General features: G+C 37.9%; 4 protein-coding genes across 6 annotated transcripts; 2 read left to right on the top strand and 2 right to left on the bottom strand.

Annotated features, from left to right (window-relative positions):
- Positions 1 to 3,440: 3,440 nt before the first annotated feature.
- Positions 3,441 to 7,334, bottom strand: rabggtb (Rab geranylgeranyltransferase subunit beta). Of its 3 annotated transcripts, none has more exons than XM_081373587.1 (9): positions 7,201 to 7,334; positions 6,848 to 6,955; positions 6,550 to 6,747; positions 6,041 to 6,146; positions 5,895 to 5,947; positions 5,682 to 5,792; positions 5,468 to 5,593; positions 4,813 to 4,962; positions 3,441 to 4,658 (listed from the first exon to the last, which is right to left on the bottom strand). In XM_081373587.1, the coding sequence occupies exons 1-9, from the start codon at positions 7,201 to 7,203 to the stop codon at positions 4,518 to 4,520; spliced, it is 996 nt and encodes a 331-aa protein (XP_081229713.1). In that variant the 5' UTR covers positions 7,204 to 7,334; the 3' UTR covers positions 3,441 to 4,517. The 3 variants fall into 3 exon arrangements, with proteins under 3 accessions (XP_081229713.1, XP_081229714.1, XP_081229715.1); XM_081373588.1 differs by having other exon boundaries at positions 3,499 to 4,658; positions 6,848 to 6,897; positions 7,201 to 7,276; XM_081373589.1 differs by having other exon boundaries at positions 3,499 to 4,658; positions 6,848 to 6,897; positions 6,990 to 7,214.
- A 148-nt stretch (positions 7,335 to 7,482) lies between these two features.
- acadm (acyl-CoA dehydrogenase medium chain) lies at positions 7,483 to 11,913 on the bottom strand. The gene is made up of 12 exons (XM_081373858.1): positions 11,774 to 11,913; positions 11,053 to 11,164; positions 10,847 to 10,944; positions 10,696 to 10,765; positions 9,667 to 9,767; positions 9,507 to 9,587; positions 9,274 to 9,404; positions 9,096 to 9,204; positions 8,840 to 8,980; positions 8,656 to 8,751; positions 8,285 to 8,533; positions 7,483 to 8,202 (listed from the first exon to the last, which is right to left on the bottom strand). The coding sequence occupies exons 1-12, from the start codon at positions 11,786 to 11,788 to the stop codon at positions 8,131 to 8,133; spliced, it is 1,275 nt and encodes a 424-aa protein (XP_081229984.1). The 5' UTR covers positions 11,789 to 11,913; the 3' UTR covers positions 7,483 to 8,130.
- Positions 11,914 to 12,283: 370 nt separating this feature from the next.
- hectd3 (HECT domain containing 3) lies at positions 12,284 to 21,268 on the top strand. Its single transcript, XM_081373460.1, has 21 exons — positions 12,284 to 12,899; positions 13,151 to 13,311; positions 14,572 to 14,664; positions 15,138 to 15,273; positions 15,397 to 15,518; positions 15,816 to 15,929; positions 16,236 to 16,318; positions 16,424 to 16,589; positions 16,674 to 16,755; positions 17,051 to 17,233; positions 17,795 to 17,847; positions 19,001 to 19,065; positions 19,139 to 19,242; positions 19,405 to 19,518; positions 19,623 to 19,712; positions 19,819 to 20,025; positions 20,157 to 20,286; positions 20,550 to 20,624; positions 20,719 to 20,800; positions 20,885 to 20,956; positions 21,053 to 21,268. Exons 1-21 carry the CDS (start codon positions 12,552 to 12,554, stop codon positions 21,135 to 21,137), a joined length of 2,565 nt encoding a protein of 854 aa, XP_081229586.1. The 5' UTR covers positions 12,284 to 12,551; the 3' UTR covers positions 21,138 to 21,268.
- A 1,040-nt stretch (positions 21,269 to 22,308) lies between these two features.
- Positions 22,309 to 24,871, top strand: rps8a (ribosomal protein S8a). The gene is made up of 6 exons (XM_081373913.1): positions 22,309 to 22,407; positions 23,385 to 23,491; positions 23,719 to 23,818; positions 24,025 to 24,200; positions 24,398 to 24,527; positions 24,713 to 24,871. Exons 1-6 carry the CDS (start codon positions 22,404 to 22,406, stop codon positions 24,820 to 24,822), a joined length of 627 nt encoding a protein of 208 aa, XP_081230039.1. The 5' UTR covers positions 22,309 to 22,403; the 3' UTR covers positions 24,823 to 24,871.
- Positions 24,872 to 24,912: the final 41 nt, after the last annotated feature.

The following is a 24,912-nucleotide window of genomic DNA, read 5'->3' as shown; positions in this document are numbered from 1 at the left end:
TCTTATTCCTGTATCTCTGCGGCACATCCAACAGTTCCCTGAGGTACAACACAAACACACACGTCTCTAGGCTCCTGAACAGTCATTACATGTTGAATCTGTCAGAGGCATGAGCTCTTTGAAAGCGAGAAAAGCGAACACATCGAGTGTTGAACATCTACAGAGTGCACACTTCAAAAACTATTATGAAATGAAAAGGTTTATGGATGGGCGAGAAATTCTGTGCAGAGATCACAGGAGATCGATGTTTTTGATCAACAAAGAAATACAAGAGCTTCAAAAGACTTTGATGGACATAAACCTGATAAGCGGATATTGTCATGAAGCCTACGCTGCTCATCTGAGATCAGTGAGTATTGCCTTTTCATCTTGCAAAAAATCCAAGAAAGAAAACACAAGTGGTAGTATTGACTTCAATGTTGAAAGCGTTGACTCAGTGAAGTCCAAACGCATGTTTAGCCAGAAGCATGACGGTTTGGGTGATGAAACCTCTGTTGATTGTGAAAAGGATCTGTTAGAAGACAAACATCATACATTGACTCTACCAACGTATAAAAAATCCAACACTAATACTTACATTTCACCACATAAGGATGTAAAAACCAATAAGGATTACTTAAAAGCATCATTGTCTCATTTTGAGTTCTCCTTAAGGGAATGCAATGAAAAAGATGAGGATAAAAGTGATGGATGTCCTCAGAGGAGTTTGCCCAAGAGCCCTTCATATATCGCAGAGACAGATCTGAAGAACAGTTCCTCGACTCCTAGACATTTCACCCTTGACAGAAGAGCAAAACCAGAGCAACAAAGACGACAAAAAGTCGCTCTTCATAAGAGTCCTGCTCCAAGAATTAGGAACCCTTTGCTTGAACACCATTGCCGTTATATGGGTATACAGCAGCATGTCCAAGACAGCAAGTCATTGTCAAGATACTTACAAAATAAAGATGGCATGGACAACGGCAGAAGTCACATGTCTAAAGCAGCCATTAAGCACAGCCTTGATCTGCTCATCAAAGAATACAATCATTCTCAAAATGCTGATATGGTGAGCAACAACAAGCAGAGGGGTTTGGAGGAAAAGGTGTCTAACTTTGTGTCAGAGCTTTCAGAGTTCAGGTGTGACGTGTGACATTCTGTAGTTTAGTTCTTCTGTTTGACTTTAAATAAACCAACATTAGAATTTATTATTTGAATATTACAGAGGATCCTTAGAACTAGCACATAAAGACATGTCAGATAACGATGATAACCATCATCCTAAAGTAGAGTAATCAGTTTCTTGTTTTATAGGCTATGGGGTCTTGAATTTATGAGCAATTGATTGGTAAATCTTTCCACACTATAATATGAAACTCACTCATCATCCTCTGAGGGATTCAGTTCCTTTCTATCTGATTCACACTTCATGCACGGATAGACATAATGCCCTACATTCAGGTCATCAATAGAGGCATCAATATCATTCTGCAATGTTTCCAGGCTTGAAAAAGAAGCACAGACATGAAAAAGATGTACTTGTTTTATCTACTTGAAAAAGCTGTCTGTCAGAGAGAGGCTGATGCTAATAAGATGTCTTTCCACGTGGCTTGTATTTCTTATTATAACACAAATGCAGAGCTGGATTTTTTCTCTCTCTCTAGTGGATGAATAAAATGGTTCAAACAAAAGACCGTGTTTGAAGATTATGTATAGGCAAAGTTAATGTACTGAATTCCCCATGTCTTATTCATTTATCATAATCAAGTAAATCTCATATTCATAAAGCAAGCCAAACATTTACAGGTGAGTAATTTAGCTATGAATTACCTCCAGAGCAAACGTATTTCATTAGAGAAACCAAACAGGCTAATGCATTTTAAGCAAATCTTTGTATCCCTGTCACATAAACCAGTGGTTCTAAACCTGACTCTTTCCAAAAGATTATTTGAAGGAGATCCTATCTAAGCTGATTTGTACCTCAGGTTCTTTATTGTAATACAAATAAACTCAACATTTTTTATTTTAATGTAATATTACTAAATATAGTTCAGTTTAATGTAATATTTATTTGGAGCATTTTGTAGGATGTAATTTAAGATCAACTTTTTTGTAATTTTGGTACATTTCTCTTATCATCCTGTTTTGCATTACATACAGCAACACAATTGCATTTAGTCAGTTAGCAGATGCCTTTATCCAAAGTGACTTACAAACAAGGAATACAGCAAGCAATTCATCATGAAGAGGCAAAGAACGTTCAAAAATACAAAGTTTCCATCATTGCTTAGATTAGCATAAGCTAGACAAGGGAGGGATTAAAGGAAAAGGAAATTGTACATAATCAAATGAGAAATTGCTTTTATGATGTGCTCAAGTGACAATAGGTGATGTGGAGGTTGAACACGCAGTCACAAGGATTTCAATTGTGATTGAGAAATGTATCAAAGCAACTGAGAGAAACTTAAAGGTGGTATCAGTGATTTCAGGCCCAAAAATATTTTTATCACATTCATCTAATCTTTCCTAACGATCCGCTAGCTGCCCACCCCATAAGCATGCCGTCAAAAAAACGCGTCTCTGTAGGCAGCCTAGGCTCTGAGATCTGCACACAAAAACAAATGGTTTAGCCAAACACTCAAAACCAAAACAAATAGTGTTCCAACCAATCACCGACAGGGGGAGGGTGTTGTGAGGTTTTGAGCCAGCTTTTTCTTCAGCTCTGACTTCGCGTGCAGCCGTGCACGAGCACAAAACCTCACAACACCCTCCCCCTGTCGGTGATTGGTTTGAACACTATTTGTTTTGGGTTTGAGTGTTTGGCTAAACCATTTGTTTTTGTGTGCAGATCTCAGAGCCTAGGCTGCCTACAGAGACGCGGTTTTTTGACGGCATGCTTATGGGGCGGGCAGCTAGCGGATCGTTAGGAAAGATTAGATGAATGTGATAAAAATATTTTTGGGTCTGAAATCACTGATACCACCTTTAAATAAAAAAAGCTAGCCTTATTGAGAATCACTATTCCAAACCTTTAATCTAATGCCTTTTGAGCAAATGGTTAAAAATATTTGACTTGTAGTGTGTTAATAGAATCAACACCCAGTTTTTGTTAGTTTGTAACAAAAATTACTTGTTTATAAAATTACATGTTTTTGCCTGAAATCAAATGATTAAATTTAAAATGGTTTCGATGCTTTTGGTGTTATGGTTTTTTAAGTGTTAAAACTGATCCAAATGTCTTAATAAAACTAACAGAGGCAGTGTATGGTGTTGTGTAACAACAACACGAGTGCCAGGAGGGCACATCTCTCGCAGTTGCACTCTGAACAGGTTGTAATGAGAGCCGGTGGGGTTTCATCGTAGCCTAACAACCCTTGTGTTTGTTTCTGCATATCAGTCAGGGATCTGTAGATTGCTGCTCTCCTGATGATTTCACACACTCTGAATTGATTGCCTCTTCACTTTTCCCAAATACGTGCTCATTTACTTGAAAGTTTTACAGACTTTTTTTTTTTTCTGAATACAAATTGAAAAGCACTGTATGAAAAGCCAATTTTGAACAGAATATTAGAAAACACAACATCATAAGAAAATTTGTGAAATTGATTGAAAGCGTGATTGACTAAAACTGGCAATCAATTCAGTTGAAAGATTGATACAAATTTCTAACCTACAGTGTGCAAAGAAATGTACAAGCACTACTGAGGAACGTCACGTAACAGCAGGCCACCGAAATCTCTTCATAATAAGTGTCAGAAGCTCTAGGGGTGATGAACATCAACAGATTAACACCTGACAATGAATTATTCAAATTACACCAATGAAGCAAAATCACTTGAACTTTTGATATTAACATCACATTTATTCCATCCCACACCACAGGCATGTTCACACACAAAAAAAGAATAATTCATCATTCATACCACAACAGCAAAACTCTCTCCCAAATCAGTTGCAAACCAAACATGACTTTTAAAACGGTCGCACAATAGTTCTCATGAATGCTTTAGGGATGTGACGACTAACACAACCTTGATGATTGGTGTGAACAAACTACAGTAAGAGAATTTGGACATAAAATGTATCTCATGCACGAAAAGTATGATGTAACACATGTAAATGTTAGTTTTGCACACTCGCTTTGAAAAAGCCATCAGAGATGAGTGAGTGATCTCTCCCCTCATTGACTAAATGCTTGTGATACCAAAAAGTGACCTGCTGAATTAGTCATATAAATAAAGTTATGTTTCTATACACAGTGAAAGCTGTAATAATATCACATGTACCTCTTCGACCAGCATCTTTAAAGAAAGAAAGCCTCCTAACGGATGTAAGTTCTGTGATATTGTGCCTACATGATGACCAGAACAAATCTCTGAACAAAAGCACACAATGTTTTTCTAAAATCCTCGGTCCCTCTAAGCGGTGTGCCGATCATTAGTTGTAGATGAGAGCTTTCCACGGTTTGCTCGTTTTAAAACTGGGCTGGCTGTGCAGGTGAAGGAGAAGTGTAAAACAGCCATGCTGAAAATGTAAATTTAGCTCAGCAAATCTGGTTGGAGGCCAATTCTTTGAAGCACATCCTCGGGCATGCAAAACACAGGGTTCACTGGTTTGATCTGCTCATCTCCCAGCAAAGACAGACCAGCCACACCAAACAGAGTGTGGAAAGGATCCACCTGGACAGAAAGACGAATGAAAAATATATAATCATAACAATGAAGTGCGGAGACTGATAAGATCTGATTAAAGAATGGTAAGTCCTATAGAAATAACAAGCAAAATATTTATGCATATGCAACATTTTTGTGTGACAAACTCCATAGAGCTTACCATGTCTCCAGGCCTGTCAGCGAAGCCGCCGGTCTCTTCATCCTGGCAAGCAAGAATAAAATTGCGCAGTTTCGCTTTGTCAATCCAGTGAATTCTGCCAATGATCTTCAAAGACGCAAGAACCCACCAGGAATAGCAGACATCAGGCAGCTGAAATTAAAAATAAAATAAAAAATAATTCATCCACAGTTGTATTTTCTCTTTCAGATATAAAATAGTATCTAGGACATAGTTGTGAAAATTTCATTATTTTCTATTTTGTTTATTTATTTGGTCAATTTCAGTTTAGTTTTAAGGTGAACAAATACATTTAATTTAATCAATGTACTCAATTCAACTTTATTTCCAGACTCTTATTTCCAGAAAAGAAACAATAACAGACAATTCAAAATACAATATACAAAACACTTAAAAGAGACAATTATACCATAATACTATTTATGATCCTGCAACAATGACTGGATCAGATGCTCTCTTCCTGAGCAGAATGCACTGATAGTTAAAAGTCAGACTAAATCATACTTTCCAGCATTGATAGAAATATGAGAACAAATGTCATTTCATCTGTAATACCATTTAGTTTTTATTCTTTTTACACTTTTATATTATTTTAAGTTATTTTTCATTAATACCTATGATCTGCAAGACATCTTACCTTCTCTGGTCTCCCATTCAGACCTCCTGACGGCAACTGTCTTTCACAAAGCCACCAGCCCAACAAATCCGCATTTACTTGATGAAGCTGCCCAGTGACGGACAAGAAACCTGTGCAGCAGTAAATCTGAAGACAGGATGAGAAAAACATGACTGAGAGACAGAGGATCGCTTACAAATACACTAAAAGGGCATAAAAAACTCAAATATCTCACCTGACCAGCATGAGACTCTGAACCAGGCCTGCAACCAAACCCACCATCAAAGTTCATACAAGACAGCACAAACTCAACGGCCTTGTCCATGTTGATAGCATCCAACTTGCCCTACAGAGAAATTTGTCTTGTTATATGTATTTAAAACCTTCAAAGGTTGCAGAAAACACCATAAAAGGCAATTTAATCAAATATTGAATGCAAAAGTAGTACCAGTAGTGCCAATGTCGCAACCGCACAAAAGGAAAACCGTGTGTCTATTTCACCTGTTAAGGAAAAAAACAGGCCTTCATGTAGTCATGTACCATTTAAATGTTGTTTATTTAACTAAAGAAAGAAAAAAATATATATAAATGTACCCCATTTGTCCCCAGCGAATGAGCCGTCCTCCTGCTGCAGTCCTCTAACATAGTCCACCACTTTGTCCACATCAATGACATTAATGCAATCATACAAGGACAGGATCTAAAAAAAATTTTTTTTTTTAAGTTTTTGAATTTCTTGAATATTGAATTTCCACTTCTGTGTAGGAATTTTTGTATAGCCATTTATGAATCATTATGGTCACCTTGTAAGAAAAATTGCAGCATTTATTAGAATTAATCCGTGCACTTCATTATTTTTTGAAAAAGTATGAGCCCTCGTAATCTTAAATCAAAATAACTCCTCCTCCATCTTGCAGCGAAATCTCTTCTCTTCTCTGACAACGTGTTTACTGGCATGAGGGCAGGACAACCTGTCACTCACATGAGATCAATTCCCACCCTACATTTTTTTCTTGTTCAGAAAGCAGTTTTCCTTGGATATACGTCACATTATATATATAGCTATATATGGCAACTTCAGTTTGATGGCGATTCCTACTGACCTGTACAGCACTGAGGGTGTAGAGGAGATGAGGGTCGTGGCCGATGCTGGCGCTGATGCCTCCACAGTCGTGCTGGCAGGACTTGATGAAGTCTATGATCTCCTCACGGTTCATTCGAGAGAGCTGACCCATCAGGTCCATTACTGTCAGACCCCAGTAGATGCCACTCATTCTCAAGTACTCTGACAGTGTGTACTCCTGCAAGGAGCCGGTGCCAAATTCATGGGAATTAGCCTCTAATTGTATTTATTTATTGAAGGGCAACCATTTTTTGCATTTTTATAAGCCATAAACTTACATAATCATCCTTCTTGGAGCCATAGGCTGCAATATAGTCTGCATGCTTGTCTAGGAAGAGAGTGTTTGGAGCATCAGGTTTAATGATCACGTCTTTAACCTGGGTTCCCTGAAGAAAAAAATAATTGTCATCAATTTCTTACAATAAGCTCAAAAACTGCAGTCTGGTACATTCCTTTTAGCTCAGACTGAAACTGTGCTGAATTGACTGGGCGGATGACATGACATGCTACAATCATTCTCCTCTTTTAATGTACGCTGTTTTCTTCACAATCGCATGGCCTTTCTTTATGGGGAAACATTATTTGATACACAATTAAATAACTATACAAGCAAAGAAGTGTTTTACATTACCATCCTGGCGGAGAAGTAAGAGAGGACTACAGGCGTACTTCAGCAGTCACACACATTTTACATCATCACATTACTCGTCATTTCTACGGGTGCTCATGAAGGACAAAACGCATTTACTGGGGACGTTATGCGATTCTGCATTCGCATCTTAGACAGACGTTTATGATATTCACTCATTGTTACAAAGCGGAGAAAGCAATGTAGGTTGCCTTTACCATTTCCCCCCCCCCCAGATTATTGTCATAATCTTAACATTATAGATTGTCATACGGAACAAGTTTTATATGAGCCGTTTTTATAGTTTATTCATTTTTGCAACGCTGTTAGCAAAATTGTAAACGTTTAAATACAATTTAAAATCGTGATTTTTAAAAAAAAAAAAAAAAAAAAAAATACATTCAGAAAAAAGTAAGTGATTAGAATTAACATTTTTACTTGTTTACCCAACATTACTTCTTGAGTATCACACTTTTTATAAAATTTTTCACAATGAGGCTAATCATTGTCACACAGTTGCACGAAAAAATATATTATATAAGACACTGCTAAATATTACTTCTTTTGTAATTAAAATATCAATAATACAGTTTCTACTACTGGCCACAATCATTCAGGCAAGAAAACCAACACTTTTTCAAAGCTGATTATTTATTTTTATTTTGAGGAAGTAATAATTACAAAAAATTCTGACAGAGCAATGTAACCATGTTACTTTGTTCAGCTTAACATTTGATCAACTTAGTTGTTTAATGCTACAACACAAATATGGCAAGGCATGCTGATATGACATAAGGCAACGTGAGTTCTGTGTAGGCAATTTACAATCTGTTAGATGCAATCCTGAGATCTATTGATCAAATACATCATCATGTACAAAAGACACTAAACCAAACGATTAGCTCTTGGCATGGAAGTCCTGGCTTTACAGGTTCACTGTTTGAATCTCCCAAGGTGTTCTCTTGAGATGATGAGCCTTTGGATTTGAGCAGTCCCTTCATAAATCTGTGGATTCAGACAATAAGCCATTAATCAAATTCTAGCATTTTTAAAAATGAACAAATTAATAAAGGTCTACAATCCTGACCTGGTAAATCTTAGCGTCTCTCATCAGCTTCTCCACAGGATATTCACTATTGAAACCGTTCCCACCAAAGATCTGGACGGCATCAGTGGCACACTGGTTTGCAATGTCTCCAGCAAAGGCCTTGGCAATCGATGCATAGTAGGTGTTCCTGCGGCCCTCATCTACTTCCCAAGCTGCTCTCTGATAGGCCATCCTGGCAAGCTCCACTTTCATGGCCATTTCAGCCAGAAGGAATGACACTGCCTGGTGCTGGTGGTCAGAAAACAGAAGCAGCTTATTCATTATTTATACTGTAGAATTAAGTAAATTTATTTTAGAATTTACTGTATTAACTTCATAGCATCAGTTTAGGTTGTCAAACATACACCTACCTCAGCAATAAACTTGCCAAAAGTCTTTCTTTCCAAAGCGTACTTTGTGGCCTCTTCCAGTGCTCTCTGTGCAAGACCCACTGCACCGGCAGCCACCTGAAAAGCATCAAGATATATTTGACATGGCATTATGAATTAGCCAACTGCAATTTGTTAGAAGTAATAACTGCAAAAGGACACTTACTGGTGGTCTGGTCTTGTCAAAGGCACCCATGGCAATCTTGAAGCCGGCTCCTTCTCCAATCAAAACATTCTCCTTCGGGATTCTTACATCCTCAAACGTGATTCCCCTGGTGTCTGAGCATCTCTGGCCCATGTTCAGTTCCTGTTAAACAGGAGAATGTAGACATAAGCAAATAGTGCAAAATCTCAAAGTGGTATTAATATAGTGTCTAAGTATCGTCTGAGTGCATCAGACAGCAGCTGTCAGCAGCTCTTACCTTTCTGCCAGGCTGGACTCCTGGGGTGTCAGCTTCAACAATAAAGCCTGTGAAAGCCTTGCTAGTAGGACATTTGGGATCGGAATCTGTGCGGGCCAGCAGGAAGTACCTTTAAATACAAACGAAAAGGTTTATAATTGCCTCAAAAATAGTTATGAATCCAAAGCAGTTCACCTACCAGTTCGCTTTTCCTCCATTGGTGATCCACATTTTCTGACCGTTAACCACATACTCGTCTCCTTTCTTCACAGCCCGGGTCTTTATTGCAGCCACATCAGAGCCTGCTCCCGGCTCCGTCACACAGTACGCCTGTCAACACGGTCACATGCAAAAGAATGTATTTATGTACTTACTATTTCTATGGGAAAGCTTCATAAATATTGATTATTAGAAAAATGATGACAAACTTACACACATTAGAGGTTCTTCTGTCATTCTGCCCAAATATTTCTTCTTCTGGGCATCATTACCACCAATAATGACTGGCATTTGCTGCATGGGAAAAAAATACCATTTAATATAATTACTAAATTAATCACACTCAAAAATAAGGTCCTAAAACTCCACTTACTCCCAGAGAGTTTGCCTCAATGGCTGTCTGTACACCAGTGCAGCCAAAGGCCAGCTCCTCTGTGATGAGACAGGCATCAAATATGCCCAGACCCATTCCACCTGGAACATATTGCAATATCCAACATGGTCAGAATTAAAGGAATAGTGTCCTCATGTTGATCCAAACTCCTATGACACCACTTTGAAAACCCCTGCCATAAAAGTATCATAAAAGGGTTCCATTTGACTTTCACGCTAGCCTGGCTAACGTCAGACCTCTTTCTCAGTGAGACGTGGTCTGGGAACCACATGTTAATTTTCTCGTATTTGAGGCGTGGGTTACGAATGCCCAGAGCCGTTTATTGGGCGCTACGAATGTCTATCAAATGCGCCTATACGTAGCTCATGACATAGCCAATCGTTTCAATTATACCAGATGACGTATGTAGAGCGACAGAAATTCGACGAGGAAGAAGACGAAATAAACTTGCGTTCTAAACTACTTAGAACACTATCTAAGGCTGCATCGAAAGGTAACTTCGCGTCTGCTGCCATGTTGGATCCATAGATATAAACAAACTGCTTCGGTGTGTTGCATAAACGTCGTCATCGTCTTGCTGCTCCCTCCCCGTTCTGTGATTGGTCCCCTCGCTGAGGCGAAAATCTGGTCCATGGTATCCAGGCTGCCTAGCAGCGTGAATAAAATCGCGCTGCGCTCAAGGAAGCATGGGGAAACCCAGGCTGCTTTCACGCTGCATTTCAGCTAATTTCATCTTAAATGTCAGGATGTTCTTTACACAAATCTTTCGTATGGCTTCAGACATATGGACTACTTTTATGATACTTTAATGGTATAACTGCATGAAAACTAGCAATCAGTAGATTATTAAAATATCGAATTTTATGCTTAATGGAAATTATTTTTTTTTTTTTTTTGGTTTAGGTTTGGATTTGGAATGACATGAAGGCAAGTAAATGATGACAGAATGATCATTTTGGGCATCAGCCTTTAGGTCACTCAATAATGCCAGGACCTTAATGTACCTACCACAGTCCTCAGGAATATGTCCATTCATTAGACCCAGCTCCCATGCTCTCTTAATGAGAGGAAATGGATACTGCCAGGAGGAAATCACCCATTACAATTTTGGCAAATCAAAATATGAAATATGGTGGACAGGTAGATTTAAATAACATACTTCACCACTTCTGTCATATGCTGGGGCAGCTGGGACAATCTCCTCTCGTGCAAACTTTCTTGCCAGCTCCTGGAACTCTTTCTGCTGGTCAGTAAATTCTGTTAAATTTGAGGAATAGTGTGTTGAGATGGTGTAATGGTGCCTTGGCATCTTTGAAAACACAGTGAGCAGAAGTAACATTATAATCAGAGGATGATCATACATACCAAAGCTGAAGCCTCCATGAGCTCCCTTCAAGCTGGCAGTCGCTGCTCTGGCACTAGCTTGAGGGCCAGAGCTCTGAAATCTGAGTCCAGCCTGAACACCTGCCCTCAAAACCTGTTGGACAATGATTAAATACAGATCATTACAAATTTCTGCACTGACCTTACAATTTTAAAGATTTACCATGGAATTTTACTATAGTAAATCTTTAAAATTGTAAGGTCAGTGCAGAATTCAAATTCAAATAATCCACAATTTAACCTATACAATAGTACTGCATTTAATCACTATCATCTTAATTTAATAAAATCGAATTAAATTAATATAATTCTAATATAGAATGAGTTTGGCAAAAGTATGATACTGTAGGCTATATTTGCAGTACAGTATGTCAAGACTTGGTTTAACGCTATATCCTGCCAGACACTTTGTTTATAGACAGGGTTACAAAAACTACGAGTAGGAGAAGAGCAGAAACTTCACCACATTAACCAATAAACGTATCACATTTTTGAAAACTTCATGATCCCAGGTGTAATGACATTATCTCTTAACTGCGTAGACTAACGTTAGTTGTTTGTCGACTAGGAAATTCTCTAACAGCCTAGCGTTAGGCTAGCTATCTCTCAGATTCACCAGATTTTAGATTTGAAACAAATAAAATGGCATGCACATGCAAAATAGTTACTGTTCGCAAATACGTCAAGAGAAATGCGTATATACCTTGTTAAAAAGCATCGCTATTTCTCAGCTTCAGCAGCTCAGCTCCTTCAATGCCCTTACAATGTTCACCAAACAGAAATCATGAAGTGCCAACCAATCAACGACCTCTATTTTATCACGTGATTAAGCACCGTCGCTCCAGTGACTTTTGCCCTACTTTTGTTATAAAACCCCAAAGATGATAAAAAATATTACATCTTTTTATGAAGATTTGTTTTTAATCCTCAAGATCTGGAGGACGTGACCAATCGTGTCTTCAATAATCTTATTAATATTGTGTTAAATAATAACCTTTGCTTCAACCTTCTTTTCTGTATGTAATTCATTTATTCATATACTCATTTATTCATATACTATCCAATCTTAATTAAATATTTAAATAATCCTAATTCTTATTTTTTTTAAATGGGATTTAAAAACGTTATGACTTAAAATGAATAAGAAAAATAATAAACCAAAATTAGTGGAGTGTAACAGGCAGTGTTTCCAGTAGGGGGGATGAGTAAACACACACATGGGCGGGTCGCCCTTTAGACCGGTGACATAGCTGTCTTGACAGATGCCAGTATCCGTAGCTTTGGCGCTAGTATAAATGCTTAACTGTATCTAGTCTTTTGTCGTACTGTTCGTTTATTACATCGGATCTCAATAAAAGCGGACAGACAGGTAACTAAATGACAAGCATATGCGAGTGTAATGCTTGCTGACGGCCGAACTGCTCAGTTTTGACACATCCTCAGCTAGCTCTCCGGCTAGCGCACTCAAACTTGAGGAGGGGATGTCTCCGGACGTCAACCCCAACATCCTCCTGGGGAGAATACGCTTTTTAAACAAGTGCATTGAATGTTTCCGAAAAAGTGAACATCTGCCGGAGTCCCTGTGTTACGTGCCGAAAGAGGTTTGCTACAAAATCTGCAAGGATTCGTCGTCGGGCTCCGTTTCCGCGTCCTCGTCAACAGCTGGCAACTCGGGTGGCAAAAGCGTGGTGTCGGTGAGGGAGAGCCCGCATCAGGCGCCACACAAGAAATCATGCAAGTGCAACATCGAGCCCAAGAAATCGACATGTATACGGACAACAGGGGAGGAGTACTGCAACGGTCATGGCCTGTGGGTCAAAATAAGCAAGGTAGAACATGTATATGTATTTTTATGTGTTGCCTGGAACTGGTGTCAGAGTCAGACGCGATTCTTATTGATCTGCTGTATCATCATTGATATCAGAATACACGGGGCTTCCTGGTTCATGACGTCACTGCATGTAATCTGTTGGTGTGGCTCCCGGAATCTTCCACTCTTCAGGCTCAATGGACATTCAAATGAGAGAGTCAGCCTGTTTTGTTTGTCCCTCTGATTGTTTGAGTGCTCTGTCCATCACAGGAGCAGCTGGAGGAGTACCGTGCTGGTCTGGACATAGAGGAGGGCTGGATCCTGGTGTGTAAACACACAGAAGGTGGAGACAGACTTGTGCCGGTGGAATCTCCCGAAACCATCAGCCGCCAACAGCAGCTCTTTGGCTATGACCACAAGCCTTGTAGCAGGTTTGTGAATTTTTAAATGTCCACTATTCTCTATTTCCCTGACCCATGTAAACTTACACTGTGAATCTCCAAATTGTGAGCAAAATTTTGACATTCAAAAGTATGTTTATTTATTTAAAGATAAATGCTTGTATTCAGCAACGATGCATCAATTGATCAAAAGTGACATTAAAGATAGATAGATAGATATAGTTTTATTTGTCCTCAAAAGGAAATTAGGGTACAATACGGTTATCCGGACCACATGTGATGACCTACCCCAACCCCGCCCCTAAACCTACCCGTCACTGGTGTTACGACCAACCAAGAGCGGTTGTGGTCACGTGTGGTCCGGATAACCGTATAGTACCGAAATTAGTTACCTCCGTAGATGCGCAAATAACACAGACAACACATAACATGTTAAATTATCGACTTATGTGACCCTGGACCACAAAACCAGTCACATGGGTCACAATTTTGAAATTGAGATTTATATATCATATGAAAGCTGAATAAATAAGCTTTTCATTGATGTATGGTTTGTTAGGATATTTGGCCGGGATACAACTATTTGAACATCTGGAATCTGAGGGTGCAAAAAAATCGAAACATTGAGAAAATCGCCTTTAAAGTTGTCCATTTATGTTCGCGATTGTGCTGCATTCATTCACAAAAAGAAATGTTTTATATATTTACGATAGGAAATATACAAAATATCTTCATGGAACATGATCTTTACTTAATAACCTAATGATTTTTGACATAAAGGAAAAATCGATAATTTTGACACTTACAATGTATTGTTGGCTATTGACACAAATATACCCATGCGGCTTGTGACTGGTTTTGTAGTCCAGGGTCACATATCATAATACAATCAAAACCAATCACAGTTTTCACAAAAAAGGAGAGAGCATAAGATGACATACAGTATCAATGGCTGATTTCCTATGTGTTTAGAGCTCGTACAGATACAGGAACAAAACTCTTATTATACCTGGCCTTTCTACACATCGGTAATCTATATCTCTTGCCAGGAGGCTGGGGGATTAAACTTTTATAATGTTTTAATTACATTCTATAAAATAAACTGCCATTAAAATTTAACTAGGAAGTCTGACACATTCAGTTTAGTTACGGCTCAGTACTTGAATTGACTGTTAATGTGAAATGCGTGTATTAACTTATAAAACTGTTGATAGTAAAAAAAGAAAAATAAATAATTCTGACGATTCAATGGATATAAATAACCAACATTTTTCCTTAACGGCTATGAAGGTGGGAGCAGGTGGTGGATGTGGAAAACTCCTTACACATGGGTGCCAAACCCAAGGTTGCAGAGCCGGACGAGGCCGCTGTTCGAAAGCTGAGGTGAATAGATGCTCTGACACACAAACTTTAAAAAGGCAAAACAATTCTTTATAATATAATTAAACAAAACTCTGTGATATTTCCTGTTTTAGTGTAATTAATATTTTCTAATATTAAGAATAAGCAGTTAAGAAGTTTTGTCCAAAATTTTTTTTCTAAGAATAATCAAATCTATGGCCAAAAAAATGAATATGTATATATATATATATATATATATATATATATATATATATATATATATATATATATATATATATTAATCAGCCTGTTTTTCTTCATTATGATATCAGAAAATTAAAAACATGCTATTTTAGAAGAGGTGTATTCAAGTAAAATTAAAATAAAAACTAAAATAATTGTCTGTACAGTATGAATAATTTTTTTTTAATAAATGAGTAGATCCAGAAAAAAAATTTGCATCATGTTATCTGCCCTAATTCTGTGAGGGACTGTATGCAATCTCTGTCTTCCAGGTATGTCCCTCCTACATGGGTGTTTGAATGTGACGAGGACCTCGTACACTACTTCTACGACCACATTGGGAAGGAAGATGAAAATCTTGGCAGTGTGAAGCAATGCGTGACCAGCATTGATGTGTCTTCTAGTTCGGTGTGTGAGGGCTTAGTATCATTTTGTGTAATAGTGAAGGGCAGAGTGCTGTGAGTGAACATATAAGATGTTCTAGACTAGTACCAAGTAGTATTAGTAGTAAGTAAGTTTTTATGTTTGAAGGAGGACCCCAGTGGTGGTGCAAGCTGCCTGACAGATGGAGACACTGAGACATTCTGGGAGAGCGATGGCATGCAGGGACAGCACTGGATCCGTCTGCACATGAAGAGAGGCACTGTGGTAAAGTAAGGACAACTGATTTGCTAGTCACTCTAATTATCATGGACTTTGTTCACAGTGCACTAAACCCTGGTTTAGTTATCAAATCCAAACCTTTGAGACTGACTGTCTGAAATCAGAGTTTGCTCAGACCGTGTTGTCAATATTCAGTGTGTCAACATCGTATGAAATCCGATCTGATCGCATTCCAAAAAATCTGATCATGTGTTTGTAAACATCATATTTGATCTGAACGTATTTGAGTCAGATTATAAACTCTGAACATAAAAACATATAAATTCTTTTATTTTCTCTTCCTTTAGCAAACTGATATTAACAGTGGACTCAACAGATGATAACTACATGCCCAAAAGAGTGACTGTATATGGTGGAGAGGGAGATAATCTCAAGAAATACAGTGATGTAACAATAGATGAGTAAGTTATGTGTTTTATTTATTATATATAAGCCTACCAAACTTTTTTGGTGCAATGTTTTGTTTGGAAAGTTTGCTTGGGATATTTACATTTTGCTTAAATAAATGTCTCTTTGTTATTTTGTCATTTCATTCAATAACTTTCATACATTTTAAGTGTGGTTTAAAAGCCCAGTTTTTGTGGCCAGTTATCATTTTATATGTATATGCTCATGCTATATTAGTAGCACCATTTTCAAGTTATAAATATGTAAAGGCTATATACAGTTTTGAATATTGCAACAGTATGGCTTTATTTCTCTCATAGCAACTTAATAGGAGAGGTTTGTGTTCTGGAGGACATGACATCACATTTGCCTGTCATAGAGATCAGGATTGAGGAATGCAGAGGTAAGATTCATCTGACATGACATGCTGTCATCTGAAAAAGAAAGCCAGACTCATGACTGTTCATCTCGATTCTTAGCTATTTCTTGTCATTATATTTTGCTGTAGATGAAGGAATCGATGTACGGATCAGGGGTCTAAAGATCAAATCGTCCTGCGAGCGTGACTTGGGCCTCAACGCAGACGTGTTCCAGTCTCCCAACCTAGTACGCTACCCAAGATTGGAGGGCACCCCTCCTGATGTCCTCTATCGCCGTGCTCTGGTCATTCAGAGGTAACACCCAGCAACATGTGATTTGGTAAGGCCTATATGTGAGCTTTTGTTGACTCAGTATTGTTTTTTTTTTTGTGTCTGAAGGTTTATCACACTCCTGGATAGTCTATTGCCACATATGGTGCCTGCATGGGACTACAGCCTTGGAACATTCAACCAGATCAAAGTTAGTACTCTTTTCTAGGTCAAGTGTGTCTTGTTTGTATATCAGAAGTTTAAACTGGCAAGGCTTTAAATCGCATGCGAATAATAAACATTCGTGATGATGAAAAACAGTAATGTCACGTGAGAGTAAACGCGAGAAAGATGATAATCAAAAAAACTGTTACCGATAGGAATGTGCAGCATGAGGCGAATGTTAGAGACATTTTAATCACTCACAATCTAATATTGTCATATCGCACACCCCATGCCAAACTCTCTTTTTTAACTCTTTCCTCAAACTTTGTGCTGCTCTGTAGTGTATAAAGCAGTTCCTGCTGTTGTCCAAGCGTCGCTCTGCCCTCATCACCCAGTGCCTGAAGGACTCTGAGACCAGTAAGCCTAACTTCATGCCCCGCCTTTACATCAACCGTCGCCTTGCCATGGAGCACCGTGACAACCCCACTCTGGACTCCACGTGTAAAAATGCTGTCTTCACTCAGGTAGTCCACAAAACATGTGCCTATTTATGTACAAAATGTATTTGTTCTGTGTTTGCCTAACACATATACTACCGTGCAAAGGTTTTGTTTTTTTTTTAGAAATGAGTGCAGCAGCAAAACACTTTAAAAATATTAAAAAAGATTTCTAATTCAAATAAATGCTGTACGTTTGAACTTTCTATTCATCAAATATTCATAAATTTTTTCCACAAAAGTATTAAACAACTGTTTTCAACATTGACAGTAATTAGAAATGTTTCTTGAGCAGCAAATCATCATATTAGAATGATTTCTGAAGGATCATGTGACACTGAAGATTGGAGTAATGACGCTGAAAATTCAGCTTCACCATTACAGGAATAAATAGCTTTTTTTAATATATTGAAATAGAAAACAGTTATTTTTATTGTAATGTTTTACAATATTACCATTTGTACTGTATTTTTGATCAAACAAATGCAGTCTTGGTGAGAATAAGAGACTTACAAATCTTACAGAGATCAAAAGACACCCCAGTCTTTTGAATAGTAGTGTTCATAATTTTAATTTGTCGTTATGTAGGTGTATGAGGGTCTGAAGCCGTCTGACAAGTATGAAAAAACTCTGGACTACAGGTAGTCTCTCTCTCTCTCTCTCTCTCTCTCTCTCTCTCTCTCTCTCTCTCTCTCTCTCTCTCATACCCTCTTTCTTATATATATATATATATATATATATATATATATATATATATATGGTGAAATCACAGAAGTTACTGGACTTTATTGTACTTAATGTTTTTAAATAGTCAAAATGCTATGAACAACAAATATACTAGTTCTAATAAACAATAATTTTATTATACTTTATACACACAAATATATATATATATATATATATATATATATATATATATACAGTGCAATGCATAAGTGAATACACCCATGCTAAAGTTGACTAAAAAGAGGAATAAAAAATCATATTTTGGAAATTGAACTTAATGCCTTAATTTAAAAAATTAGGAAAAATCCAACCTTTAAGGACACCAATTTTCTTTGTGAATGAATAATGTATCGTAAATAAATAAACGTTCTTCCTTAAAATACATGGTGCATAAGTGAGTACACCCCTATGTTAAATTCCCATAGAGGCAAGCAGATTTTTATTTTTAAGTATTTTTTTTTATTTTTTTTTAGGATACTATGCATCCTGATAAAGTTCCCTTGGCCTTTGGAATTAAAATAGCCCCACATCATCACATAGCCTTCACCATTCCTAGAGATTGGCATGGGGTACTTTCCATAAGATCATCTCTCAATGCAAATCAAACTAGCTTTTAGGCTAACTGAAATAAAACCATGCCAATCTCTAGGTATGGTGAAGGCTATGTGATGATGTGGGGCTATTTTAATTCCAAAGGCCAAGGGAACTTTATCAGGATGCATAGTATCCTAAATTTAAAAAAAAAAATACTTAAAAATAAAAATCTGCCTGCCTCTATGGGAATTTAACATAGGGGTGTACTCACTTATGCACCATGTATTTTAGGGAAGAACATTTATTTATTTATGATACATTATTCATTCACAAAGAAAATTGGTGTCCTTAAAGGTTGGATTTTTCCTAATTTTTTAAATTAAGGCATTAAGTTCAATTTCCAAAATATGATTTTTTATTCCTCTTTTTAGTCAACTTTAGCATGGGTGTATTCACTTATGCATTGCACTGTATATATATATATATATATATATATCATTTCTTTTTATTTATTTTTTCCTTTCTTTCTTACAGGTGGCCAGCACGATATGACCAGTGGTGGGAGTGTAAATTCATTGCAGAAGGCATCATCGATCAAGGTCATACAGTGATAAACTTAATTCACATGTCTGAAATTAAACAGTATCCTCATCTGAGATTTCTTTCTAGCAGGCGGTGGATTTCGAGACAGCCTAGCAGACATGTCTGAAGAGCTTTGTCCCAGCTCATCAGAGTGCCCTGTACCACTTCCATTCTTCACTCGAACCTCTAACCAGGTATCAAACAAGTTATTGCATGCACTTTCTGTAATTGTACATTTTATGTTTGTTTGTTTTTTAACCCTGCTGTAATCCGTTGCAATGGAGTTAACTCTAATGTAACTGACAAGGTAGTTATGAACCTCTCTTTATATAAAGATTAAACTGTTTTTGGATTAGGGAGCTGGAGAGGCCAGAGACTTCTATGTGCCAAATCCTTCATGCAGAGAATTCCACAAGCTTGAGTGGATTGGGCAACTAATGGGCGCAGCTCTTCGTGGAAAAGACTTTCTGGTCAGTTGTGTTGTGTAATTGCAGTGGGACCTTAGTATTCATTTAAAGTTGTCTTTCCTTGATCATTTGGTAGAAAAGGAGATTTCATAATATTTGTGCTTTAGGTTCTGGCTTTGCCAGGGCTGGTGTGGAAGCAGCTGATCGGAGAAACAGTCAGCTGGACGAAAGATTTTCCTGCAGTAGATTCAGTGCTGGTAAGAAGCCCATATATCTCTCCCGCAGTCTTTTCTTTGCATCTTGGTGCTGACTACTGGAATCAGACAGTGGAACTGATGGAACATGTTTGATGCTGTTCTTTAGGTGAAGTTGTTGGAGGCTATGGAGCATATGGACAAGGACACATTTGATTTTAAGTTTGGCCAGGAGCTTGTGTACACCACACCCCTGAGTGACGGGCGGCTGGTGGAGCTGATTCCAGGAGGAAGTGGAGTGGTGGTCCGATATGAGGATCGCATGGAGTTCATACGCCTGGTACAAAAATCGAGACTAGAAGAGAGCCGGGAACAGGTAAAAAGAAAACTATTGCATTTGGAATTAACAGAATAAACAACATCCTTTTTGAGGACGTACTAAGCATATATTTCTCAATCAGTCCATTAAATCCTGTGCTTAATCCAAGCTGTGTTCCTGCACTACAGGTAGCTGCCATGCAGGCAGGACTGGTGAAAGTGGTGCCGCAAGCTGTGCTTGATCTCCTGACATGGCAGGAAGTGGAGAAGAAAGTGTGCGGAGACCCAGAGATCACAGTGGAGGCCCTTAAACGCCTCAGTGAGTCATACAGCAGCTGACATGAGCATTAAATAATTGATATACTCTGCCTCAGCATGAATTCTCAAAGGCGCTGAACCGAATAGTGGCTGAAAGTATAACAGCTCTGTACAGCAGTCATTCTCAACTTTTTGATTATTTATTAAACTTTTAACAAGTTTTTTATTCAATTTGAATTGTTTTGTTTTGCTAGAATTTTATCAAATGTTTGTTAATGTAAATGTTTGTTAATGTATATACATATATATTTTATTTTCTATCAGCACGCTATGAAGACTTGGAACAAACAGATGTCAGAGTGCAGTACTTATGGGAAGCCCTGATGAACTTCACTAATGGTTAGTAAGGTTCCTTATCATACAACTGTTTTTTAGTTATTTGCAAAAGGAAGTACCTAAATTACTCATGTTGATTTATTTATACTTTTGCCAGAGGATCGTAGCAGGTTTTTGAGGTTTGTGACTGGCAGAAGTCGTCTTCCTGCTCCCATTTACATCTTCCCAGACAAACAAGGGTAAGTTGTAAAGAAAGTAACAAGATATCATGTTCATTTAGGTTGTGATCTGAATAATCGTTCAACAAATGCATTTTTGTCTAGGTCTGAATCCACAGATGCACTTCCTCAATCTTCCACATGTTCCAGCACCCTTTATCTACCCAAATACCCAAGGTGTGTTTATGTAATATAATATTAAGATGATTTCATAATAATGGAATAAAAGTTATTACCTTTTTTGACTGTATTTTAAATGTGTTTAATCCGCAGTGCTAAAGTTTGTGAAGAGAAGCTTCGCTATGCTGCATATAACTGTGTGGCCATAGACACAGACATGAGCCCTTGGGAGGAGTGACCTGATTTTGCCATGTTTACTAATTTTACACAGCAGGGTTTTGGCATAAATGAACTGTAGCTCTGTGCACATGACCTTGTCTACACTATTGCCAATTACATCTGTACAGTATAAATAAATATGTTATAAACAACTCCTGGTTTGCAGTTCTTTCAAGCTTATTAATAAAAATATTTAAAATTTTAGGAAAATCGACAGAGACCACTCATGACAATTTTTTTTTACAAAATATATTACCATTTTAACAATTTGAAATATTTAACTGAATTTTTTTTTTACTGAATATGAAATTATTTTATTTTGTAATGTCCCCCTTTGGTTTACTGACAACAGCACTGAACAAAGCTACATGAACTTCAAGAACGCCCTGATCCAACAGAACAGCTTGTGAGCTGTTCACATGAGCAATGTCATATTTGATAGGTGAAATAGTCCAGAATCAAATTTCTTAGTTTTACATTTTTCAAAAGCCTAAAAATCCTAATTCTAAGTCCCCAGTGTTTAAAGTTAAAGCCATCAATGTTTAGTAAAGTGAATGTTGTTTCTTCAAGGTCAGACATCAGTTACTGATACTTTCATGTAAGCTACTCTTCTCAAAAGAGTTTATGCTTATGGACTTGTGAGCAAAAATATAGATGACTTTTATTAACATAAATATACTCTATAAATATTTTTATATACACAAATATAAATACTTGGGACTGAGTGAAACCTAGGTTTTTGTATATTTTACAATGAGTTTATTTCCTGTACAAAATAAATAAAAAAATTGTTGTGATGGTAGAATAGGAGATGGTAGAACTCGATAGATGGAAGATATACTGTTGTTGCCAAGTTGTTTGTGTACAATCATGTGTTCAATAAAATTGTTGTAACAATTTGTTCAATAAAATAAACTTTCATGTAGGCTAGAAATAAAACAGATGCGATTTATAGTACATTACACCATGTTGCACGCCTGATTCACTGCATAAGTCCAGTAGTTCTATGACCTTGGGTGCAGCAAATTAGTGAGAAAACTAAATATGTAGAGTATGGTTATTATAAATTATTGTTTGTATGTCTAAAAAAACAACACTGGAAATGTTCGGAGTTATGACCATAGACTGTAGGTTATGACCTACTAACGCGTGGTGGCAGTCAAGTGTTTTTCCACTGAACCCAAACCGCTACTCTCGCGATTTCTCCAGGAATTCTCGCGATATGTGTTTGCTTGAAACCCGCCCATGAGCCTTTGCTAACCCTCTTTCTAGCCGGCGCCTGAGAATGGGTAAGTGTTTTTGGATCCTCATCGCTGGGACAATCCGTCATCATCTGATCTATCCGATGATGCTTTTGTTTAAACTCTTTCTGTGCTATATCACAAAGGTAGATTTCAAGCAATATGGGCGCAAATTAGACGATGCAATGCTTTTTTTCAGATATTATAGCGAGAAAAAATAGGAAAGTGACTGAAGCCATTCCACAAGATGGCTGCGCTCATTCGGAATATGCTCTCAACCAGCGTTTAGAGTGTAGTTAAGGCTGTAGTCCTATGCCTAGACTTGTACTAGGCGGATTTATTCCTAGATAAAGGTTTTTCGTTTTTGAGAACTAAAATTTAGTTCAGAAACCAGTTAACACGCCAGGCTAAACGGGCAGGAGATAACGTAACGTGTTAACCACTGGAGGCTGCATGGCCATCTAACGTGAGCTGAAAGTTAGATGGTAACGTTCGTTGTAAATGTTAACTAGCTGTCGTTTACTTCATATTGGTAGTCTTAAATGGGGTGCAGCTTTTACCAGTGTGTTATTGTGGTGGCTCGTGAAGTTAGAGCTAAATACGTCCAAACTGTTAGCTTACTGCTAATGTGAACCTTTTGACTGCAGTTTTTGTGATTCACTCCAGATTTTGCTCTTAAAGGGGGCAGTTAAACGAAAAATGAAACCTGCCGTCTTCTACGTTGTTACAAGCCTGTATGACTTTCTTCCATAGAGCACGAAAGGAGGTTTTAGGCAGGATGACTGAGTTGTGTTCTGTGAAGAAAGTCATACAGGTGTGGAACGACATGAGAGTGCGTAACCTAGACTTATATATATTTTGTTTGTTTTACTTTTAAACTTGAGTGTACATGATGAATCCATTTGCGGAATCCGATTTTTCATGCGGATAACACCTTGGAGAACTGAACACTCATGCATGCGATAGAAGTGAATTCTCTGATTTCTTTTATTTGTTTGTAATACATCTCAATCTTTCCACTTCAGGTATCTCAAGGGATAACTGGCATAAACGCCGTAAGACCGGTGGCAAACGCAAGCCCGTCCACAAGAAAAGGAAATATGAGCTCGGGCGTCCTCCCGCAAACACCAAGGTAAACCTAGCTTAAATGTGTGTTGCTATCAGGAAAGTATCTCTTCATGGCAATGTGGATGATGTAAACACGTCCTTAGGTTGGTCATTTTTGGCCGTTTTGGTCAAAGTCTTTGACCTTCCGATGTTAGGATTAGTCATAGTTACTCTGACACATAGCCGAACTCAAAGTATGTTTTCACGGATCTTTGTTACTTTATATAACCACATTTTTGTGCCTCTTCATAGATTGGACCTCGCCGCATTCACACAATAAGAGTCCGTGGTGGAAACAAGAAATACCGTGCCTTGAGGCTTGATGTGGGCAATTTCTCATGGGGCTCAGAATGTAAGTTTATAAATGTCTGGTGCTGCTTAAACAGGTGTAGCTCTTTCAATGAAGATAATCTGTCCAGTTCTGCTACTGAATGTGCATGATGGATAACATTGTTCTAACTCTGAGAAAGATACGTTCAGCCTGATGTTTCATGTGTTTTCTGAGCGTTTGTTGGATGTTTAGTTTCAGGCTGTTTTAATGTATTAATGACATTTCAGGCTGTACCCGCAAGACCAGGATCATTGATGTGGTCTACAACGCCTCTAACAATGAGCTGGTGAGAACCAAGACCCTGGTGAAGAACTGCGTGGTCCTTGTGGACAGCACTCCTTACAGACAGTGGTTTGAGTCTCACTACGCCCTCCCACTTGGCAGGAAGAAGGGTGCCAAGCTGGTAAATCCAATCAAATTTCCTAATTCAGATTTTAAGTGACTGTCTTTCTTTGATGATAATATTTGTCAGTTCTGCTACTGAATGAGTGTGATGCAGTTTAAGACTCTGAGGAAGGCTTGTAGTTCATAAACCTTCTTAAATCTTAAAATGCACAATGCATCAGCATAATTCTAATTGTGTTTGATTTGTCAATCCAGACCCCTGAGGAAGAGGAGATCCTGAACAAAAAGAGGTCGAAAAAGGTCCAAAAGAAGTTTGACGTGCGCAGAAAGACCAGCAAAATCAGTCCTCTGTTGGAGGAGCAGTTCTTGCAGGGGAAGCTTCTTGGTAAGTTGTTGAAGAGGCCTTTAAGTGACACTGATGTGATGATCATGATGAAACTTTAACCAGTTCTGCTACTGAGACAACAGTGCTGAAGTTTATACCATTTCTGATACTCACTGAAATGTTTTCTGCAGCAATACTACCCTTCACTTTAAGTGTTTAATCTCTATGGTTTTGTTTCTCTCCAGCCTGCATTGCCTCCAGACCAGGACAGTGTGGCAGGGCCGATGGCTACATCATCGAGGGCAAAGAACTGGAGTTTTACCTGAGGAAGATTAAAGCCAAGAAAGGCAAATAAATGTACAGCTCTGTTTGATACGACCATTAAAGAAAATTCCCCAACTCTGCATGTTTCTGCTGTTCTCATTTCATGCAACAATATGTAGTT

The sequence above is a fragment of the Scardinius erythrophthalmus genome, assembly GCF_964197995.2.
Source record: "Scardinius erythrophthalmus genome assembly, chromosome: 9".
Lineage (NCBI taxonomy): Eukaryota > Metazoa > Chordata > Actinopteri > Cypriniformes > Leuciscidae > Scardinius > Scardinius erythrophthalmus.
Note: the sequence above shows the minus strand (reverse complement) of the source record. Positions and strands in the feature narration are given on the sequence as shown.